The sequence below is a fragment of the Phyllostomus discolor genome, chromosome 9 (genome assembly GCF_004126475.2).
Source record: "Phyllostomus discolor isolate MPI-MPIP mPhyDis1 chromosome 9, mPhyDis1.pri.v3, whole genome shotgun sequence".
NCBI lineage: Eukaryota > Metazoa > Chordata > Mammalia > Chiroptera > Phyllostomidae > Phyllostomus > Phyllostomus discolor.
In genome coordinates, this window is record NC_040911.2 from 2,519,681 (window position 1) to 2,540,322 (window position 20,642).

Sequence of the window (20,642 nt, forward strand, 5' to 3'; positions counted from 1 at the left end):
GGCGCTGGGCGGCCTGGCTGCCGAGCCCCACGGAGAACCCAGGTGTCTGTCTGTGTGTCTGTCTGTCTGCTGCAGAGCCATTCTCAGAGCCCACCGATACTGTGAGGGGGGCCCTGAGAGGCGCTGGGGGAGAATGGCCGTGGAATTCAGTCTGTCTGGCTTGGCCACAGGCCCTGCGAGTCCCCAGAGACTGGCGGTCAGCAGCGGGGTGAAGGGCCCGGGCGTGCGACGGCGAAAGCCTTCCCCTCGGGTGGGGCTCCCGCGCTGTGCACAGAAGCCCGGCCCTACTCCAGGGCTGGGGGGGGGTTCAGGTTGAGTCACATGTTCTCGCCCCCCCCCCCCCCCGCACCAGCGCTGCTGCAGCAGCGAATCACCACGCACCTCATGGCCCGAACCCACCCAGGCTCACCACCTCTGAAGCCGTGTGGGAGGGTGGCTGTCTCCCGGGGCCTCCAGGGGGGGCATCGGTCCCAGCCTCTTCCGGGGGCTTCTCTGGGCCACCCTCGAGCCAGGCCCCCGGCTGTCCACTCCGTCTTCAAGGCCAGAGGCACCCCCGACCGCAGTCAGATCCCCCTCCCACCTGCCCCGTCCTCAGGTCTCCTCCCCCGACTCCCCTGCCTCTCTCCTGCCCTCAGGGGGGCCCTTGTGCTTGCACTGGCCCCACGCAGATGTCCCAGGTGGGGTCCCTTCTGGGACCCCAGGCAACCATGCCTGCAGAGCACCCTACGCCACAGGAGGCCACACTCAGTTCCTGGGGACGAGGACAGTGGCATGGGGGGGGGCATTGTTCTGTCTCCCGTCCCCTGCCCCGCGCACAGGGAGACCCTAGTTCTGCCCACCCCCCAAATCCACCGTGGGCACCGCACCCAGTGCCCGGTGGCGGGTCCAGCGGGAACAGAGTCAGACAGAAAGGAGCCTCCCTCACTGCGACTTTCCCGGCAGAACCGCGGTCGCCTGTCTGCGGGGAGACCGCGGGCCCCCTTCGCCGTCTTTGGTCTTTACCCAGACTCCTCCACGGTCCACTTCCACCTTCCACTTCACTTTCAGTTTTTGGGGGGGAGAAGAAACCCCCCCGAACTGTCCAGAGGAGCGGGAAGGGAAGGGCTGCGGCATCTCCCCCAGGCAGCTGCGGGCAGAGGCAGTTCGGGCTGAGGGGGGCTGAGGGTGGGCCCTGGGGAACGGCTCCTCGGAAGCCCAGAAAGGTGCCGGGCCGTCAGATGGTTCCGGCACCCGTGGCGTGTGACGCAGACTCCGGCCCGCAGTGTCCGTGTCGTTATGGATGAAACGAGACACTCACATGGACTGCCGAGTCTGGTGGAGGAAAAGGGACAGCGTGGCTTTTCTCTCCAGGGGAGCAAAAGCCTCGGCCTCCACTGTGACAGGCCTTTATTGGATTTCTCCCCCATTCCATGATGGTCCTCCTTTACTCTGCCCAGGTTCGCTGTAGGGGGTCACCTTTTACAGAAAACAAAGGAGCCCAGGCTGCTAATCACATCGCAGAAGAGGGATATTTGCAAATGAAAAGGCAAAAGTGGTTGAACCAGTTACACTCATCCCTGGAAGGTTTAACATGGATTTTAGGAAGTTACTTTGTAGTAAATGTCCTCAGTTCAAGGTGAGGGAGTTTTTTAGCAAGAGCAAGACTCAAAGTGGCCTGGGCGCATTGCAGGCCTGATTCCCCACAGGAGAACCTACTCGTGGGCGTGGGTCCTGTGCATCTCCTAGTAGGAGCTGGGCCCACGCCACGCAGAACGGTCTCCTACAGCGGCCGGTTTTCCCCCCTTTTCACTGGGCTCTTGAACGTCCCTCCGCTCCTTCTGTTAAAAATAGCAGTCCTCATATATAATTCTGGGGCTGCAGAGACGAGATAAGCTCGGTGGCAGTTCAGGACACGGGGGTGTTACGATTAGGCAGCAGAAAGACAGCAGTTGCTTGGGTAGCCGGAGACCCCCGCAGGAAGGCGTGGACCCCCTTCCGCCTGGAGGGGACAGTTTCAAAGCCGAGGAACTTTCTCCGAAAACAAAACCCGATGCAGTTCATAGTCTCTTCGGACCTCAAAGGTTTTTCTTTTCCCCCTTAAATAATTTCGCTTAATCACTCTAACCCGGCAAACAGAAAACACGCGGGTGTGTAGGACTGCTCACACACGGCGGCTCCAGCCCGGCGACCCAGGGAGCCCCGACAGAAGCCCCGTGACGCTTGCACGCCTGCCGGAGGCCGCCGGAGCCGACGGCTGCTCGCACACGTCTCAGGGGGCCCTGGCCCCGGGACCAGCCCCAGCCACTCCGCCTGGGAACCTGGGAGCAAGGGGGGTTCCAGCCCATCCTCTGCAGGCGCAGGCCATCTGCGGGGTCGGCTCCCAGGTCGGGGAGATTCCAGAACGGAGCCCCCCCCCCCCGCCCACCTTCCCCGCCCCTGCAGATACAGGAAACCCCAGGATTAGCAACACGTCCCTTTGGAGGGGAGCAGGCCTGAGGGGCGGGCATTGCCTTGGGCTTCCTGGGTCTGCAGGGAGGCCTCAAGGCCGCCGCCGGGGCCACCGGCTGTCACTGACCAGAACAGCACTGACCCTGCAGCCAGGGCTCTCTGAGCGCCACACAGGGAGACGAGGGCGCGGGGACCCACCACGCAGAGAGATGCAATACGAGTGCTGCACACGGTCTGCATCCTGCGTCTCCTGGGTGGGGGGGGACCCTCTGCTGTGAGGGTGACCCCTGGTGGACACCGGGTTCAGGCCCAGCTTTGTGCCGAGCAAGGGCGCCCGTGAGCTTTGCACAACAGACGCAGGGGGACGGGACTGAACACCCAGCCCGGCCAGACTGGTGGGAACGGCCCAGCTCACTCTCCTGGGCAGTGAGAGTCCCTGCTCACGGGGTCGCAGGGTGGCGCACTGAGAGGTAAAGCACCTCACAGGCGTTGAAAGAGCTTCTCCGGTCGCCGGGGGCTCTGAGGCACACGTGCTCTCTAACCGTTGTTCCCCCCCCCCCCCCCCCCCCCCGGTGCCTCACTGCCCCAGGTGCCAGGGAAATGGGAAATTACACTAAACATTAGCAACCACGTGAGTGCCGAGCTGGTGACGGTGATGTATTAACTGCGGTGTTTCCGGCGGGGAAACCCGAGACCACAACGCGTGAACTGGAATCCCGAGGACCCCCTGCGTCCCCCGGGAGCCCGGCTGGTCGACTGAGCAGCCTGCCGTGTCCCTCCGGACGCTGCCCAGAGGCGGGGAGCCAGGGGACCGTCATGCGAGACCGAGAAGGAGAAGACACTGAGTGTTAGAGTCTCGGTCTCCCTCCTTCCTTCACTTCTCACGAGCTCGGTTCTGTCCTCCTTCCGCCCGGCTGGTCTGCAGGAAGTCCTCGGAGCTCCAGGACTGAACGGGGATGGGGGGATGTCTCAGTGGGGTGGTGGCATGGGGCGACTCAAGTCCCAGTGGTCCCCCCCAGGCACAAGCCCCCACCAACCCCAGGGGTGTTGCAAGCTGCATGCAGGCCCAGGGCTGCCGGACCCTTCACGCTGAGGGGAGGGCCCAAGGGAGCCTTGTCCCTGTGTCCCAGACCAGCCACACGACGAGGTGCCCAATCAATACGTCTGGCATGCACGTCTGGCCGCCCTGAGCTGGGCCTCCCGCCTGCAGTGGGTTTGCAAACCGACTTCCAGTCCGGCAGCCCCTGGGCGGCCGGCGGCCGGCCCTGTAGGAACTGCCCCCTCCTGCCCTTGGTCGTGCCGTCTGAGCCCTGGGCAGAAGCGGCCGCTGGCCCAGTTTCCACAGTCTCTTCGGGTTGCGCTGGCGTCCAGGTCTGGTCCTGAAGTGAGATGGGGTCTTCTCAAGAAGTGGCGGCTCAGCTTCTTGCCGGGAAACCAAGTCCACTTGGAGCCTCCTTTGGTGTCTGACAGCACGGCCTTTGTGGCCTCACGGAGGAAGTCAGTCCTCGTCTGTCTGTCACCGTCCGGAGCGAGGGCGCCCCGCCTGCACCTGGGGAGCTGGGGGCTGCATTCGGGTGGCACGTGCCCGCGTTGGCTAGTGTGCTCTCCGCTCGGACCACGACCAGCAGGGGCCTGTGGGGACGGGGGGCAGCGGGCTGAGCTCCGGACCAGGGCTGCTCAGCAGGAAGGCGGGGTGGGGGGGGCAGAGGTGGGGGGAACCAGTAAGGGAGGAATGCCACCTGGAATCAAGAACTTGGAGCTGTGAGCCTGGCTGGCCATGACTCTTAGGTAACGATCGCCCACGGGAAGGCCTGAGCAGGAGCCCTCCGGGACTGCGGCTGGGGGCCTGGGCCCGCCGGCTGCTGGCGGCAGCTGGACGGCGGTACACATGCGGGGCCGGTCATCCGCGGAGAGCGGTGAGTGGTCATCGGAGAGAGCCCGAGCTCTGCCGCGGGTCGGCAGCCACTCGGGGCGTGGGGGTGGCCCGTGCCCGTCAGAGAGACGATGCGGGGCGGACCTGGCGGTGCGCGCCCGAGGCGGACCGACCTTCCGAAGCGAGCGGAACGTCCCCTCGGGCTGCTCCACGTTCAAGCTGCGGGCGGCCACCGCACCGCCCGTCCCGTTTCACACCCTTGCTGTACCCCCCCCCCCCCCCCCCCCCCCCCCCCCCCCCGCACAGCACAGGGCTGGGACGACCGGACAACGCTTCTCCGTGTTCCCTTCCCCGGAGAGTCTGCTGAAGTCCCCGGGACGTGTGCAGTCCCGGCGCAGACTGCCGGGACCCAGACCACCGGCTCCGGAGCGTCCTCGCCCGCGCCTCCCAGCGGCCCCTCCCACCGCCGGTTCCCGGGCCGGCCCGTGCGGTGCCCCCGCAGGTGCCTCCGCCCCCATCTCAGAGGGTCCCGGCTCTCTCTCCGACGGGCAGGACCCGGGTCTCAACACGTACCGGGACCCCCGGGCGGGAAGCACTAAGTTGAACCACCTCTCCCCGGACTGCATTGTAATCGGGAGGAGGAGGGGGGTTGTGAGCGGGCGCGAGGTACCAGCAGGCGCCCACGGCCCCCCCCCCCCCCCCCCCCCCCCCCCGGGCGCTACTTGTATGTATGTTCTAACAGCTTACGGGGAGCAAAGCAGCACCCACAATTCCCGGCTTGATTTGTGTTTCTCTTCCTTGCTGAACAGCAGCATGATGCACGGTGGTCCTGGGTGAGACCAGGTGCCAAGATTTCTCACACACACACACACACACACACACACGTGTATACATATATAATAGATGGTTAAAATGACATGAAAATTGTAATTAGATAGAAATTATTAGGGTGTATACTATATAAATATAAATATATAGTATACACCCTTAATGAAGCGAGGAATCAAAAAAAGTTCCAATTTTAAAGGTCCTGCCCTGTCCTGCCCCGTAAGCGACGAGGGTGGATTTGTCTTTGGGGCCGAGTGGCTGCTGCTTCTGGGAAGCCACCCCCCCTCCCTGCGGGGAGGGACCCTCCGCTGGGAAGAGGATGTGTGACACCATGTGGCTCTGGCTCTCGGGAGCTGACCTCCTCGGCCCGATCCTGCAAAGGCTGTAATTACTGTGGTTGGAGTCGCATTCTGCAGACAGATCGTGCCTCCTTACAGGAGTTTTCCTTCCCAAATATGGGTGCGGGCTACAGTGTGCCCACGCTTCGTTGCTTATTCCGTGAGCGGGTGCGTAATCCTCACGGGCAGGGCCGAGAAACGGCCCCCAGACAACACAGGATCCATGCAGACCTCACCTGGACGAGAGACCATCGGCCGAGACAGAGAGGGAGAAGACAGAAAACCCAGGTAAGGCCAGGTGAGGGCAGATGAGAAGGGGGAACTCATCTGCTGGGCTGGGGGTGGCGCACTGCCAGGCCGGGGCCCAGGCTATCAAAGAGGTCCCAGTAAATTAAACATGAATGGCCAAGGGGAATGGCCAAGGGGACTTAAACGAGAAAGCGATACTAGAAAGGCATCTGGAAACAGCGCGAGTATTTGGAAATGAAACAGGCTTCTAAATAGAAATCTGAAGGTATTTTAAATGGGACGGAGGTGCAAATGCAACACGTCAAAGTTGTGGGAACAGCTAAAGCCGAGCGTTGAGGGGCATTCATAGCACTGAGAGCTTAGAGTAGACAAGAGGAAGACTTAGGTTCAAGGCCGATGACCTGAGCTTGACCTCATCGGTTATTCATGAGTCCTGCTGGCTTTCCTCCCTACGGGTTCCTTAGTTTACTCCTCTCCCTCGTGGTAACGCAGCCTCCTAACCGATCCCCGTCCCCCGCCTTGCCTTCCTCCAGCCCGAAATCTCCGGTTCCTCCCATCCGCCTGCATGGCCCTGCTGACCTCTCGCTCCTTGGTTACTGCGCCTTCTGAGTCTCCTCCCGCAGTCTCCTCTGCCTCGACCACCCTTCCACCTCTGGCCCACACTGCTAGGTCCCACCCACGGGAGCACCCACGTACCCCTCTGCTTCCCGGGAGCTCTGCTCCTGCTGGAGCTTCCTTGGTGTCCTCCCCACCCTCTTTCTGTGGTTGCATCGAGCGCCTTGTCACAACTGGTCTTGTAGCCTCTCCTCCCCCTGGACTGCAGGAGCAGGGACTGTTGGATCTCCCGTGCCTGACACGGTGTATCTGGGCCCCAGCACAGTTCCTGGCATGTAGTAGGTGCTAAGTAAACAGCTTGCACATAAACGAAAGCCTGTTTTAGTGGAAGTATGACCACTGAGTGTGGTTCTAGGTCGGCGAGCTCAGGACTTTGGGGTTACAGCTTGCGGTCAACACTGGCCGTTTCCTGGCACTCCCTGCCCTTCCAACGTCACCACAGCCGTGCCTCTGCAAAGCACGTACTCGCCCTGCCTCCAGGGGTTACGTAAGGACTCCCCATCGAGAAAGCTGGTCTTCTCCGGGGCTTCAGGTGCTTGAAACTGCAGTTTCTCAGTCCAGTGAGTTATTGGGATTCCCTCCGGGGCCTCCCATTCCGTCACCTTCCTATCAGGAAATCACTGGGTGAAGTTCCCTGGCAGGGTGCCCGTCATGCTTTCTGGTGGGGCTATCGCACGGCATGTGGGTGACCGCCCAGTGCCCTGGGAAGCATCAGCCACAGTTTGGCATGTGTCAGAGTGAAACAGCTTAATGTCATGGGGAAGAGAAGCAGGTGAGGCTAAACGAGGGACACCAACGTGGGTTTCTAAACAGCATCACTCCTGTGACATCTTTGCATCTATCAAGCAAAAGGAAATGGTTGCCTCGCTCCATCTGTTTTTAAAAATAAAACGAATAATTCATGTTCACTGTGCTGTTTGGACATTTAACAAGAGTGTATGGAAGGCAGGAATCACCCAGAATGACACAGAGAGTAGCCACTGCTCAAGTTCTGATTCATTTCCTTCCAGAAGCGTTTGTACGGGAAACACAGGTGTGCATTTCCCTTTTAGGAAATGTTCACGCAACCCTCCTTCCCACCTTTCTGGACTTGGCTCAGAAAGTCCTCAAAAGGAGAGAACTTTTCCAATTTAAAGTTCTTTCTCCCCCTACACATCACCTCTAGAGTCCAAGGAACCCGCGCACGTGCAAGTTGTGTGGGAAACAATCAACACAAATACACAAAGATGCCGCTAGGAAATTATCCCAACTTGCCCCACCGTGGGACGGCTACATTGTGGCAGGTTCGCACCGCGGGAGTGGGTCTGGAAAGGGAAGTGGGTCGGCCCAGTGGACAGCAGCAGCGCGGTCGAACCTCAGACACACCGCTGACCGAAGGCAGGAAGCCACGAAAGACTCCAAACGGCATCGCCTCGCTGCGCACGGCGTTCAAACCCCCTGCCCAGGGTGCACGAGCAGGAGCGGTGAGACTGGAGGGGAAAGGTCTTTGTTTCACTTTTATTCTTTATTATGTTGCACATATATACTCGATAAACTCTTTTTAACTCGTGTTTCACAAAAAGGTTTTTTAAGAGTAAACAGGACTATGAAGGAACATAACTATTTTTTTCGTAATTATAACACGGGTGTGAACTGCATTAACTCCCCGTATCCCGACTTCCTCACTGTTAAGTGACTGACCCCGCTGGCCAAGGTCTCTTTCTTTCTTTCAGCCCCAAACGGGCAGATTAGCAGGAGCCTTCCGAGGACATCTGGTCAACCCCCGTACTGCCCAGCGGAATCGCTGGTTAGTTAAAACCAGTGCAGGCAACATGGGCCCGTCTGAGTCGGAATTGGACTCTCCCCTGCCCTGGGAAGAAACTACCCAGCCTCGGTGCAGAATCAACTTTCAGCGTCTGAAGGTTCCTTCTCCTGGCTTGCACAGAGCTCCTCACCTTGGAGGCTCATCCAAACCGTGAGACACTCCTGTTGAAGCTGAAGAGTTTGGGGAGATTTAGTCTAAATGGAGCCACCTGTCGGAAATGTCACAGTCTCCAACCTGCAGGTGGAACTGTGTGTCCTTTCCGAGGGCCCCACGGGCAGAGACGCTGCAGGTAGCACGTGAGTGTCCAGAGGGAACAGCGGGACACACTGGGCCGACGCTGTCCTCGGCCCGACACAGTCTTTGTCACGTTGGTGGGTCACACACAATATTCCGGGACCTGCCGGAGGAGAGCCTGCCTGCTAGGTGTCAGTGTTCCTGCGTGGCGGGGACACACAGAGCCATGTGTTTCTACATACATGATTTCTGGGGAGGCAGAACCAGCCTTCTGCTTCTCATTGCCCCCAGGGCTGAAATGCACTTGACATCAGGCTAACTAGGCTGAATTCGATCATCGTGGGACCCGGCTGGGTGTGTGCAACCTGGAGTATTGAATATCCTACTTTATGTTGCTTTTATTCTCGGTTTCATCCAGCCGTTTCCTTGGGGACGCAGAGCAGGAGTAGGCAGCCAAGTAATGAAACGGGGTAAATCTGGTTAAAGAGGAATGTGACTAAATCGACTTCCCTTTGCTTCATCCGTTTACAAAGTACTAAAACCAGCTCTTAGGAGGCAAAGGGCAGGCTGGATTTATTGCTCTGGGAAACAGAGTTGCTCAGTTTTGCAACACATAGAAGTTCTTTGTTTCACAGAGAAGCCACCGAAGGCTAGGTCGCAACCAGGGAGGCCAGTGTATGCCGGCGCTGCGGCAAAGCACCCCGAGCCTCGTGGGGGTCTGGGGAGGTGGACGTCACGTGGGCTGTGGGGGCTTGGAGGGTCTCCAGCCCTGTGGCTTCACCACCTACAGAGCAATCCTACGGCCTGGGGACGGTTGGGGTAACGCATGTCGACACCAGATAGACCCCAGAAGCCTCGACCATGGTCTCTGGGAGGACAGGCCCTTCTGCGGAGAACCGAGAGAAGTGACACCGGCTTCTCAAAGAGTTCTCAGCGCCGTAAACCGGGAAGACCCCCGGGCCGGCCCCGGCCCGAACCAGCTGAGCGGTGCTCGAGGGACTCCGAGGAGAAGCCGGAAGGCACCCCCCCGACCCTGCCCACACCCCGAGCGGGGGTAGGGTGGTGAAGGGCTTGTTCAAACACGTGAGCTGCTCCCATCCTCCCAGACCCCCGCCCCCCACCTCCAGACTCCCCAAGTCAGAGGAGAGAGCTCCCCGAGCAAGGAGTCCAGGTGAGAGCGGAAAGGAGACGGGGCCCGAGAGCTCGGAACGTGAACAAGGGCTTCGGAGGGTTGCGTGTAGACGCCGGACACCCACCATGCAGACGCGCACGCGCCTTGGGAGCGCTGCTCGGGCATCGGCACCACGCAGCCCTCGCAACAGGAGGCGGTGTGGGTCGGCGGGGAGGCTGCGCGGCGTGTCCAAGGACCCGACGCTCCTCCTGCCTGGGCTCCCGGCGTCTCTGGGCCCCCGGCGTCTCTGGGCCCCCTCCTCCCAGTGCTCCGCGTCCCAGTGTGTCTTTGGTGCATTCAACCAGCAACGGAAACAGAGGAACTGGGTCCAAAGACGTGAGAAAGGTTAGAGGCCACGGGAGGCTGCCAAATCCAGAAGGGGGCGATCGAAGGAGAAGTGGGAAGGGACCCCCGCTAAGGGGCCAGTGACAGGAAGGAGGGAGAGACACCCCCTGACGACCCTCCCCAAGGAGCCGTCTGCACCCGGGATTGCCACCCCCGCCCGCTCCCCCCTTTCCCCGACGCTCAGGCAGGCTTGCGCCTGTCCCTCCGAGGAAAGGGCCCCCCTGACAGCTGTCACCGCGGCACTGCGCAGCCCAGTGTGGGCCCCAGTGCCCTGCTCCTGCAGCCCGGACGCCTGCTCCTCTTCTCCTGCCCACTGACTGCAGAGCTGTCCTCCGGCCATCAAGCCCAGCCCCGCCCTTTCTCTCAGTGTCCTGATGGGGGGATGGAAGGGGGGAGGGGGGTCCCACCCCTCAGGACGACAGCCTCGCAGGGCCTCCTCCACCTCCCCGGCGCACCAGCACCTTCGCTGCGGCCCTGCTCTCCCCCAGTGCTGCGGTCAGAACGGCCCCCTGGCCCCCTCAAAACCCGAGTCAGGGCAGGTCACTCTCCGGTCTCGGCCCAGTTTCACTCGGGGCAAACGTCCCTGCCACGGCCAGTATGACCAGGTCTCCTCCTAGTCACCCTGGGCAACCCAGGCACACGGCTGTCCCTGAGGCCCGGACAGCTCGCCCTTCAGACAGCTGTGCGTGGGCCGGCTCGCTCCGCCCCGCTCGTCTGTGCCCGAGGACGCCCCCTCGGCCACCTCCCCTCCTCTGCCCTGCTCGTCTCTCCCGCACCTGTCGCTTGCGGACCCATCGCACCTGTTGCTCGTCCTGTCTGTGTCCCGTCCCCCCTCACACCACAGGCACCTGCGGCCGGGCCCAGCACGCAGCACCGGTCAAACACACGCCAGTCACACGCAGGGCGAGGGCGCGTGGGAACGAAAGCCCCGTGACGTGGTGGAGGCGCAAGCCAGGCCACGTGGTTCCGCAGCGAAGGCACGTGGCACACGGAGCCGCAGAGGTAACCACCTGCAATGCGTCTAAGCCTCCCCACCCCCACCTACAGTCGCTGAGACGTGAGGGAGACACATCTGTTTGACATACCTTTATTTTTTATCTTAGAAAAGACCCTCTGCAGGGTACAACACAGTGTGAGCACACGCACGGAATGACCACGGCATTTACGGACACCGTAAATACTGACCATGCTTAAGTATTAGTAAACTCTCTAATACACTGTTAGCTCCAGCATAACACCAGACGATGAGAACTCCGACAAAGCAAAATCTGGTTAGCGAGCTGGTGAAATAAAGGGTAATCAATGACAAACCCATACTTCTTCCCCGTTTGTTACAGTAATATTGTTAACATAGGAAATACAAATAATGTATAACATAAAAATATAACAAAAACAAATATAGTAAGCAATAAACACTATGAAGTTTAAAGTATGAATAATACATGAAAAGTATTTTTATGATTCTGTGAAGATGAGTCTTGCACTAATTCTGGCAGACTGCCATAGGTTCAAACGCAACGGCTGCTCTTACAAGATTCTCGGCGACATGGAAGTCACTTCCGTGCAGCTCTAAGACGACAGCCGCCAGAGCACTCACACCCGCTGGGAACGCGAAGAGTGATCTGGGGGCGCGGCAGGTCAGAGCGTGTCCGCAATGCACACGGATCAGCAAAAACCTAATGGGAATGCTATTTAGTTTTCCTTAATTGAATTTAGTTTTCCTTAATTGAATTTAGAACTATTCTGGCTTTCGAAATTATAATCTTAAAATGAGTCAAAATCTTCCTTGATTTCTCCCTAACACAGGAATTTGGTCCAGGGCCGCCTCCCTGAACATGGACAATAAATGATCAGTCAACCATTGCACAGCCCATCATACACACGTGCCTATGCACAGATACATATTTTGGGGGGTAAACTTTCAATATTAGGACACGTATTGTAAGACAAAAAAGAAACCTACACCACAAGATGGACCAAACCTAACATAAGCAGGCTCTGCCATGTAGGTTAACATTTATCTAAATGAAACACTACACTATAAATTCTAAGTTTTAGACGCTCATGGAATGGAGGAGGGGCTATCATGGATGTTTATTTAAAGATACTGCGCACTACTTAGGTTTGTCTTCGAGTTCTTTTGCTTGGCGCACTAGCGATGTAAGCCTTCACGCCCTGCGGCACGCCGCCCGGCCGGCACCGGCGAGGAGGGCAGTGGCGAGGAGGGCAGCCGCGGACGACTGTGCCGCCGGCACCACACTGGCGGGCCGCCTTCTGCACCGGACGCTCTGTCCACGGCCTCGGAGACACAGGGACCGGCCACTCTCTGCCGCTTACCCGTCCTACCGGCTTCCAGATGAGGAAGGCACACTCAAGACGGGCTTTAAACTAGAGGCGTTTCTCGAGGGCAGTGGGAACACAGTTGTAAAGCAGAGATACTTCTGGAAAACAGAAACGCCCACAGTAACATTATACAGGAAATTAGCCAGGCAGAATTTCAAGGGAAAAAAATTAGTATTACAGTTATGAAGTAGGGTTCATGTTCATTTTTGCATTCAATTGCAATGGTTTAGTGAGGCAGCAAAACAGTAAATCAAATCAAAGTTCCACTTAAACTTGGCTCTCTGATATTTTTAAAAAATTAAGTGATTTCCTCAATGGAATATTGAGAATTTTTAAAACATCTTATTGCAACAATTATATCACATTTTGTAAATTAAACACCTAAAATGTCTGAAAGCCAGAATATTACTAGTGAGCAGCTCTGCTCGCTCTCTCCTTACACGGTAGACGATTTATTCGTAACACGGACCGGGGGCTGCTCGACATTTGCTTCAGTACGCCCGGGCTCCCACGTCTCCGCCAGGCGCCAGGAGGGTCTGCTGGGGGGAGCGCGGGCCGGGCCCACGGCGCCCTCTCAGCGCCCCGCGCATCACCCACAACCAGCACAGAGCACAAGCCGACGGGCAGGTCCGAACAAAGACACCTCTACGCAAAAGTCTGGCTATGTGACGGCAGGCTCTGGCTCTTCTGTGAAACAGGTTTTACGTTTATTGAGGGATTTCTGTTAGCTTGTGCTAAAGCAAAGTGAAATTTAGTGAGTCCATAAAGATATGGCGGACACCCCCACACACCTCGTATACACACACAGTCTCAATAATAAAAAGTGAGTGCAAATGAATTTCAATAATAGAAATAGTAAGGGTGAAGTAAAGACATTTTCAACGAACAAAACCAGTCACACACGCGGGCATCTGTGGACACCCGTACGAGACCACCGCCGGACGCTGCCGCTGTGGCGAAGAGCCGGGAAGAGCGCCGGTGTCGGTGAGCAGCAGGCCACCAACGGTGCTCGCTCGCGTGGACCACGCGGGCGACCGTGAGAAGCGGGGCTGCCAGGCAGAAGGGGCCGCCGCCGCGGGAGGGGCCTAGCTCCCGTCCGCCGGAGTGCGCGCACGCCTGCTCACCGCTCCCAGTAGTAGCTTTCTCTGCGGAGAGAAATTACAGGGGGTTTCCCAAACTTTTTTCTAGAAACCGTTTTGTGCTTCTCAAATTTTTTCCAGGGGCATATATTAATTTTATATTTGAGGGAAATTCGTTGCTATAATGATATCCCATAATTTTTCTTATGTCATTCCTTCTGGGTGATAGGAACAGTTTTATATTTTAAAGATTGTCTTAGGTCTTAAGTAATTCAAAGTGGGAAAATGATGTGCTTCTAAAAATTATGGAGTCTGGAATGGAATTCATTTATTTTAAGGAGGAAACTTTAAGGCTCTGGGCACACACACCTTCCCTTAACCACCCACCGAGGGCATGAAAGCGTGAGACGTCACAGACTACATGACGAAACACACAGGAGACTCAAGTACCTTTTGGTTAACTCAAGTCAGGCTGCGAATTCTATTAGTTATAAAAAGAAATAGCATTTGGAAGAAAAAAAGAAGAAGACATTTTCTAGTTTGCTCATAAAGACTTTGAATTGAAAGTATGCCAATAGTTCCATGCAAAAAAAAAAGCGTTTGTGGATGTTTCGGCAGTCTGTTTGTTCTTAGGACAGACAGATGGCGGAACGGGGAAGAACGTCATTTCCAGATGCGCGGCTTTCTGAACTCAGTGCCGCAGACCCAGCGTCATCAGCTAAGTCTTGAGCTCGCCCTTGTCACCACCACAATGTTTCTGGAGCCAATTGTCACTGAACGGAAGCATCACTTCCGGTTAATCACCTCGGGTTCGAGCCCCCGAAGGTCGTGTGTTCCAGCGGCTGTGGGCTCGCACACACCTTCGGGCGGTCTGCGGCCGCCGCGCCCGCACCGAGGGCGAGGGACGGGCTGGCAGCGGGACCTCTCCCCACCTCAGCCCTCTGCGGGGTCGCGGCTCAAACAGCACACGCGGTGTGCAGTCCTGGCTCAAGAGCTGTGCTGTCCTCAATACCTCCCGTTTCCGGGCTCATTGTAAGGCTCCGAGGAATCTAGAAGTAGCTCCTTCTTATTAAGAGGCTGGAGACTCCTAAACCCAGCAACTCCAATTCAGGTAGCATAATGAAAAATGAACCAAAAGGTAAGTTACCTGATGGACATTCCCTGCTTTTGCATCCATGTTGTGAGCCCAAGGGATGAGGAGAGGTCTCTTGGGTTTTGATTTGTCCAAGTCCCGTATCTGTAATCAAATTAAAGAATCACATCTCTAATACGTTAAACTATATGTACTTGCAATTGTGTCAGGGACAACTTTTGTCTCAATGTGTTCCTGGATGATGTGGGAAAATCCTTTAAATCTTTATTTAGGGGTTTTCATGGCCTACCTACTGCATGACAAATACCCCCGGAGTAAAACTGTGTTCTCACCTGGATCCCAGGGGACCTGGGTCGTTGCTGACGGGTGTCCCTGGCGCCAGGCTGCCTTGCGGTCTCCAAAGACCCCTGACGCAGTCCTGCTCCTCCAAGCCTGTGGGCTGTCCCACTCACGACCAGCCTGTGGTCACCGACATCACCTTCTCTGGTTGGATTTACTGACCGATGCTGTAGTAGTTGGGCATCTTCCATTTCCGTGTCGGATTCAAAGATGTGTGGTCTTTTCACTTTTAGTGGCTCGTGTCCCTTCCCTAGAATTTGCGCTGTGCATGTGCGTGTTATGGGGACATGCACGGCTCCCTCGTTCCCCTGGCCGTCAGCAGCACTCCGTACCGCACCCGAATCCTCCTCTGACGTCCGAAGCCCTGCATGGCCAGCGCGGGGCCGCCTCCCACTGGCCCCCGCACCGGACGACTTTCCGTTGAAAGGGGGGTGTTTCGTCCCATCGTCACAGGGCTCGGTCCTTTTTTCTCGCAGAGGTCTGGAAGCCTTCTGCTTTAAATTCCAAGCCTTCATCTGAGGGTTAGGATGAAATCGTTTTGTGATAGTTGGGTCTAAATCGGGCTTGTCATTCTGGATCACGTTGGTTTTAGGCAAAAACAGCTGAGATTCTAACGTCGGTTTGGAGTCTGGGTGTGTGACGTGTTGTTTCCTTCTCAGGCTGCCGGGCTCCAAGTCCTTTTCGTTCACTGGCACTGACCGACTTCTGAAGACGGGGATGAGTTTAGGGGCCGCGTTCCTCTGGGAGCTAAAATGTGTGTCTTGGGCTTGAGCGCCTCCTCTGGTGGGCTGCGGTGCTTCCAGATGTCCGCGCGGCGCCAGGTCGGACAGGGCGGTGTCTCTGCTCGGGGCGGGGTCTGGCTGGGGAGGCGGGGCGGCGGACCCGCAGGGCCCCTGCTGGCTGACCGGAAGCTGCACCTTGTGGCCTGCGGCTACCGAGCGCGGTGGGAGGTGTTGGGCCAGGGGGGGTCCCGTGGAGGGGGCCCGAGTCAGAGAGCACGGGAACGTTTGCTTCGAGGTCAGGTTGAGCGGCCTGATTTTGTTTTCCTGAAAGGATACAGATCAAGATACTTTAAAAATGTAATCAAGTCCTTATTGGAAGAAAATCAAAATATATGTAAAAATGTTTTGTATAAAACATCATCAAAATACGGACATAAAGTAACACTATGACATGTAAAACAGGTAAAAAAACAAACAAAACAAAAAACCCAGAAACAAAAACCAAAGGAGCCTTCTTGAGGAAATGCGTGTATTTCTTATGGTTTGTACCCCTCTTTGGGCACCAGCCTCTCGTGACCTATTTTAAGATGAAGACACGCTCTAAACTCTGTGTGAGGACTTGAACTCTGGTCCCCTGCCCGCTGCCCTCCAGCCGGGCCCGGGCTGCTCCCTCGCCGCTCCGCTGCGTCTCCCTGGACTCCTGGCGTGTGCAGCCGCCATGACTGCACAGTGCACACGGGCTGGGTCCCACCCCCGTCCCACCGCGCGTCCTCTGGTGTCCCTTCTCGAGCTGGGGGACCGAAGATGGACACCTCCCCTCTGCAGCCGGGTGCAGGCTGTGGTCTGGGACCAGCCGCTCAGGGGCACGCACACCGTGTTCTGAAGGCAGGTGGAGGTAAAGCCGCACGTGTGCAGCCGCTGCCGAGAAGTCGAGCTGCAAGTGCCCTTGGTTCTTCAGCTGCAGGGTCAGCAGGGGCCGAGGGTCCCCCCACCGGCTCCCTGGGCGTCCGGAAACAGCGCTGGGGCACCCGCTGCCCTGACGTGGACAACAGGCAACCGCGGGGGACACCCGCCCCCCACACCCCTGCCCACCCTCTCTGAAGGCGCCCCTCACACCAGGCTAGCAGGGGGACGGCAGGTCTGACATCTGAACGAAGTGGCACCGCACAACCGATGTTTTGTCGGAAGCGGCCGAGTCGTTCCAAGTGTCTAGACTAATTTTCCATTTGATGGGAACAGAGTTAAAGAACTAAGTTGAAGTCAATCACAGAACATCCAAGAACAGCCGTTCTGTGTTGGACTCCTGGTTCCACGAACAACAGGAACTCTCCAACGACACGCCTAGTTCCTGGCACACCAACATAAAACCAGAAGCAAGGACAAACCGCCTCGTGCCAGGCAGACTCACAGAAGGGCAGGCTACCTGCGCCCCGACACAAGGCTTCTCCAGAACACGCGTCTGGAACACGTCTGCGTCCCACCTGCGCCGCCTCCGCCCGCCGCTCGGACGGGCACGCCTGACGGAAACACCTGCCCCGGCCTGTCGGTACACCACCGTTCGCTCGTTCTTCCAACGTCTAACACACGGCAGACAGCCCAAAGGGGGGGACCTCCGGGTTTGTATTCAAAATTTATAAAAAGACTACACAAAGGGCCCATGGACACAGCAGATGAGACCATAAATAATTTACAGAACTTGAAATACTTAAATGTCAACAAACAAAGCTTTGAGAAGTCGCAACCCCACAAATAACATGTGTTCGCCACACTGTTACCGTTGTTCTGCCGGGTGTCCCTGGCAGATGTGGCTCAGTCGACTTTTAACTTCTAAAACTTCACACATAATTTATATAGCGTAGTGCATTCACATGAACTTACAGAGGGAAACCAAAAGCTTTAGCCTCTATTTAGACGTGAATGGACTGACCAAAACGACCCATCAAATGTGTCTCATCTACTAAAATCCCACTATGCACTGCACAGCTTGACTGTTTATTCAAGTTGGACCAGAACTCAGAGACACTCAGATCCAACCGCGGGTTTGTGGGAGATACGGGGTCCAGAAGGCGACACTAACTTTAAATGACGTGATACAAGGAAGCAATCAGCCAAATCTGGGATATAGGATGTTTTCCGGGGAACGTGACCCAGTCTTCCCAGGAAACACCTGGCTCACATGCAGAGAAGTGGGTCTGGAATGTCGCAGAACGAGAGAGACTTAACAGAAACCACCACCAGGTGCAACCACGCGGCCCTGGCTCAGACTCTCCCTGACACGAAATGCCCGCAAACCAGCCTCAGAGATGAGGGGGAGCTGGGGAGTAACACGGTCTCACACATCAAGGGACTGCGGTGAAGTCTTTAAAGGCCCTTGAGAGGCAGACACACGTGTCCGAGTCCGCACAGATGAGGTAGCAGCAGGCGGCCGGGCCACGGGGCCCCCGCTCCGCCTCTGCCTTCTCCCCTCAGGCCCTGGCTCCCCGCCCCGTCCCGCCCCGCCCCCACCGGCAGGTGATGACTCCGAGGGCGGTCCCCAGTGAGTGTCACGTGCACTGGACTCCACTTCGGGCCGGCTTCCTCGAGAGCCTGGTGTGTGACACGTGCCGTTCCCACCACCACCACCACCACCACGCCCCCTTCTCCAGCTGAGGACGCCAGGGCACAGGGAGGGCACAGGAGCTGCCCAGACACACACGCAGCGCAGGCAGGAGTTCAAACCCAGGCGGCCGGCCCCCGCAGCCTGGGGTCCGAACCGCGCGTCTCAACCTTTTCCAGCCTCAGGTGGAGAACCTGACTGTGGGTTCAGCCCTGACTCTGCAGTGCACTTATTTCCCTGCGTGGCTTCGACTAGATTACTGGGAGGCTCTCAGGTTCAGTTTCCTCGTCTGCAAAATCGAGAAAACAGTCCTTTACTTCAAGAGTTTATTTTGACAATTAAATGCTGTAATACGCATACATTAATTAAGCAGCTGGCATACAGAAGGCACTAGGTAAAATTGAGTAGGGAACATTTTTATTCTCAGGAACAAAATAAAGACCAGAATTTGCAATTTGTTACTTCACAGTTAAGAAGCAAATTTTCATGAGTCTATCATTTGGATTCAGTACTTCTGAACCAGACACGGGCTAGAAACGCTGCGTGTTCAAGGAACACGGAGGCTGGCAGCAGTTAAGGCTCACTTGGGTGTGGCTGGTGGGGTCCGTGAGCGTCTCCCACGACATGGACAGCAATTTGAACACTTCGCCGAAACTGTCATCTGGTGTGCTTGAGTGTGATGTTGTCATGTGACAGGATCACATGCTTATGATTTTGTAATAAAAAGAAGTATTATTTGTGCATATTCAATAAAAATGCACGAAGTAATGGCCTATCCTTTAAATTCCTCAAGTTTGGTCCTGTCCAACAGTTGAACTTTTTAAACAGTTGTATCTGGGCAGAAATTTCAGACTCATCATCACAGAGACATGAACGGTATTTGTCTGTCCACACTCCTTTCTGAGGACACAGCCTTTCCCACAGCCCCGCCGTCCAGGCTGTCACGGTTCTAATTTAGACCGTGGGTCTGAGGAGCTGCCCCTGCCGAGGACACGGGCTCCACGTGCTGCCTCGTGGCCGGCTCGTGGCGGGTGACGTGGGCTGGCCTGAGGGGATGCACGGGGCCCATCACACCGGCTCCGGGGAACTTCAGAGGGGGGTTAGAGCTAAAACCATCTGCATGTCGGCAAAAGCTGAAGAAGCGCCACAAGGCAGCGTGCTGGGGCCACGGCGCGCTGATGCCACGTGAGGGACGAGTCCCTGGAGCAGCGGGAGCCACGAGCCCCGGGGGACGCCGACACCTCCCAGAGGGGAGACCGAGCGGACACGGCGTATTTCCTTCATGGGATGCTTCAGACTGTGCCAGCTGTGCAAACGTTTATCTTTTCTTTGATGGAAATATGCTGACTGTGTTATTCCAAAGAAAGATTGCTGTTGAAAATTTGAAGTTAACTTCCCTAGATTTGTTCTTTAACAGCTTTTAATTTTGTTTTCTTTGAACAAAAATATCTTATTCTGGTGAGTGTGAAGATAGGCCATCATATTTTCTTTATCGGTAATACTTAATCATTACCTCCTTTTCATAAATAAGATTTCACTTAGCACATCATCTTACAATGAAAATGGTATTGAAATAATTTAGTATTGATAAGAGAAATCACTCGAAGCCTTTTTCAATCACTCAGACTCAAATGGAGTGGCAGAAGTTCAAAGTCAAGTTGGGTTTGTATGAGGCAAATGTTTCCAAACCATCCTGTGAGGTCGCCCATTCACTGGAAAAGCACTTAATGCACTCTGCTGTCCCCGGTGCTGGGGACGAGGGGACGGCACAGTGCCCAGTCCAGGGGCTCACACCAAGCAGACCGGTGGACTACGTCGACAAAAGCCAACCAAGCGCCACAACGACCGATGGCAGTGACAGAGGGTCAGGTCCCCTGGCGGCCGACGGGGAGACACTGCACTGAGGTCCGGGTCAGACGGGCACCGCGTGTCTCAGGGAACGGGATGGACACGGGTCTCTTACCTGTACACGTGGCGTAGTCAGTTCCTGGGTGCAGTAGCACGACTTCGTCGTCATCTTGATGGGAAATCCGCAGATATGGGGCAGTTTGGACTTCACATCGGAAAGAAAACTTCTCAGCACACCGTCCAAATCCACCCTCGGGAAGAACTGCACGGGCTGACTTCTGACGCAGCGGAGCGGGTAGGTGGGAGGCGTTAAGGAACAGTGGGACGGCTTTATGGACCGAGAGAGACTGTGAGACAGCGGCTGCTGGGGAGTGCACACCCCTAAATCCTAACTATCTCACACATAGCTCATCTGTTCCCAGCTAACTCATTCCAAGTGTATAACCCAAAGCTAAAAAAGCACGTTTCCTCCAGGAGTAGTATTAATTACTTCTGTTTTAATACTCACAATCGAGACAGCTCACTGTCTCCTTAGGGGAAGGCTTTCTACACAGGCTGGCAACGACGCCATTCCGAAACTGACCTGTAAGAAAGACACTGTGCCTGTGGGGACCACAGAAGTGTTTACGGCCACCAGTGAGCGGCTGCACCCCCGGAAGGCAGCGAGGGCTCAGCCCGGAGGAACAGCACGGGCGGGCTTCACTGGGCTCCAGGGGCAGTTCCCGGAGAACGGCAGCC

At 56.6% G+C, this 20,642-nt stretch overlaps 1 protein-coding gene across 1 annotated transcript in view; it reads right to left on the reverse strand.

Annotated features, from left to right (window-relative positions):
- Window positions 1-921: 921 nt before the first annotated feature.
- LOC114506605 (uncharacterized protein C18orf63-like) overlaps window positions 922-20,642 on the reverse strand; it is a 33,560-nt gene continuing 13,839 nt past the window's right edge. Inside the window, 9 exon segments of the mRNA XM_028524365.2 lie at window positions 922-1,126; window positions 2,105-2,297; window positions 3,313-3,373; window positions 3,948-4,059; window positions 13,129-13,372; window positions 14,454-14,486; window positions 14,489-14,543; window positions 14,732-15,784; window positions 20,020-20,203. Coding sequence (XP_028380166.1) covers window positions 922-1,126; window positions 2,105-2,297; window positions 3,313-3,373; window positions 3,948-4,059; window positions 13,129-13,372; window positions 14,454-14,486; window positions 14,489-14,543; window positions 14,732-15,784; window positions 20,020-20,203 — 2,140 coding nt within the window.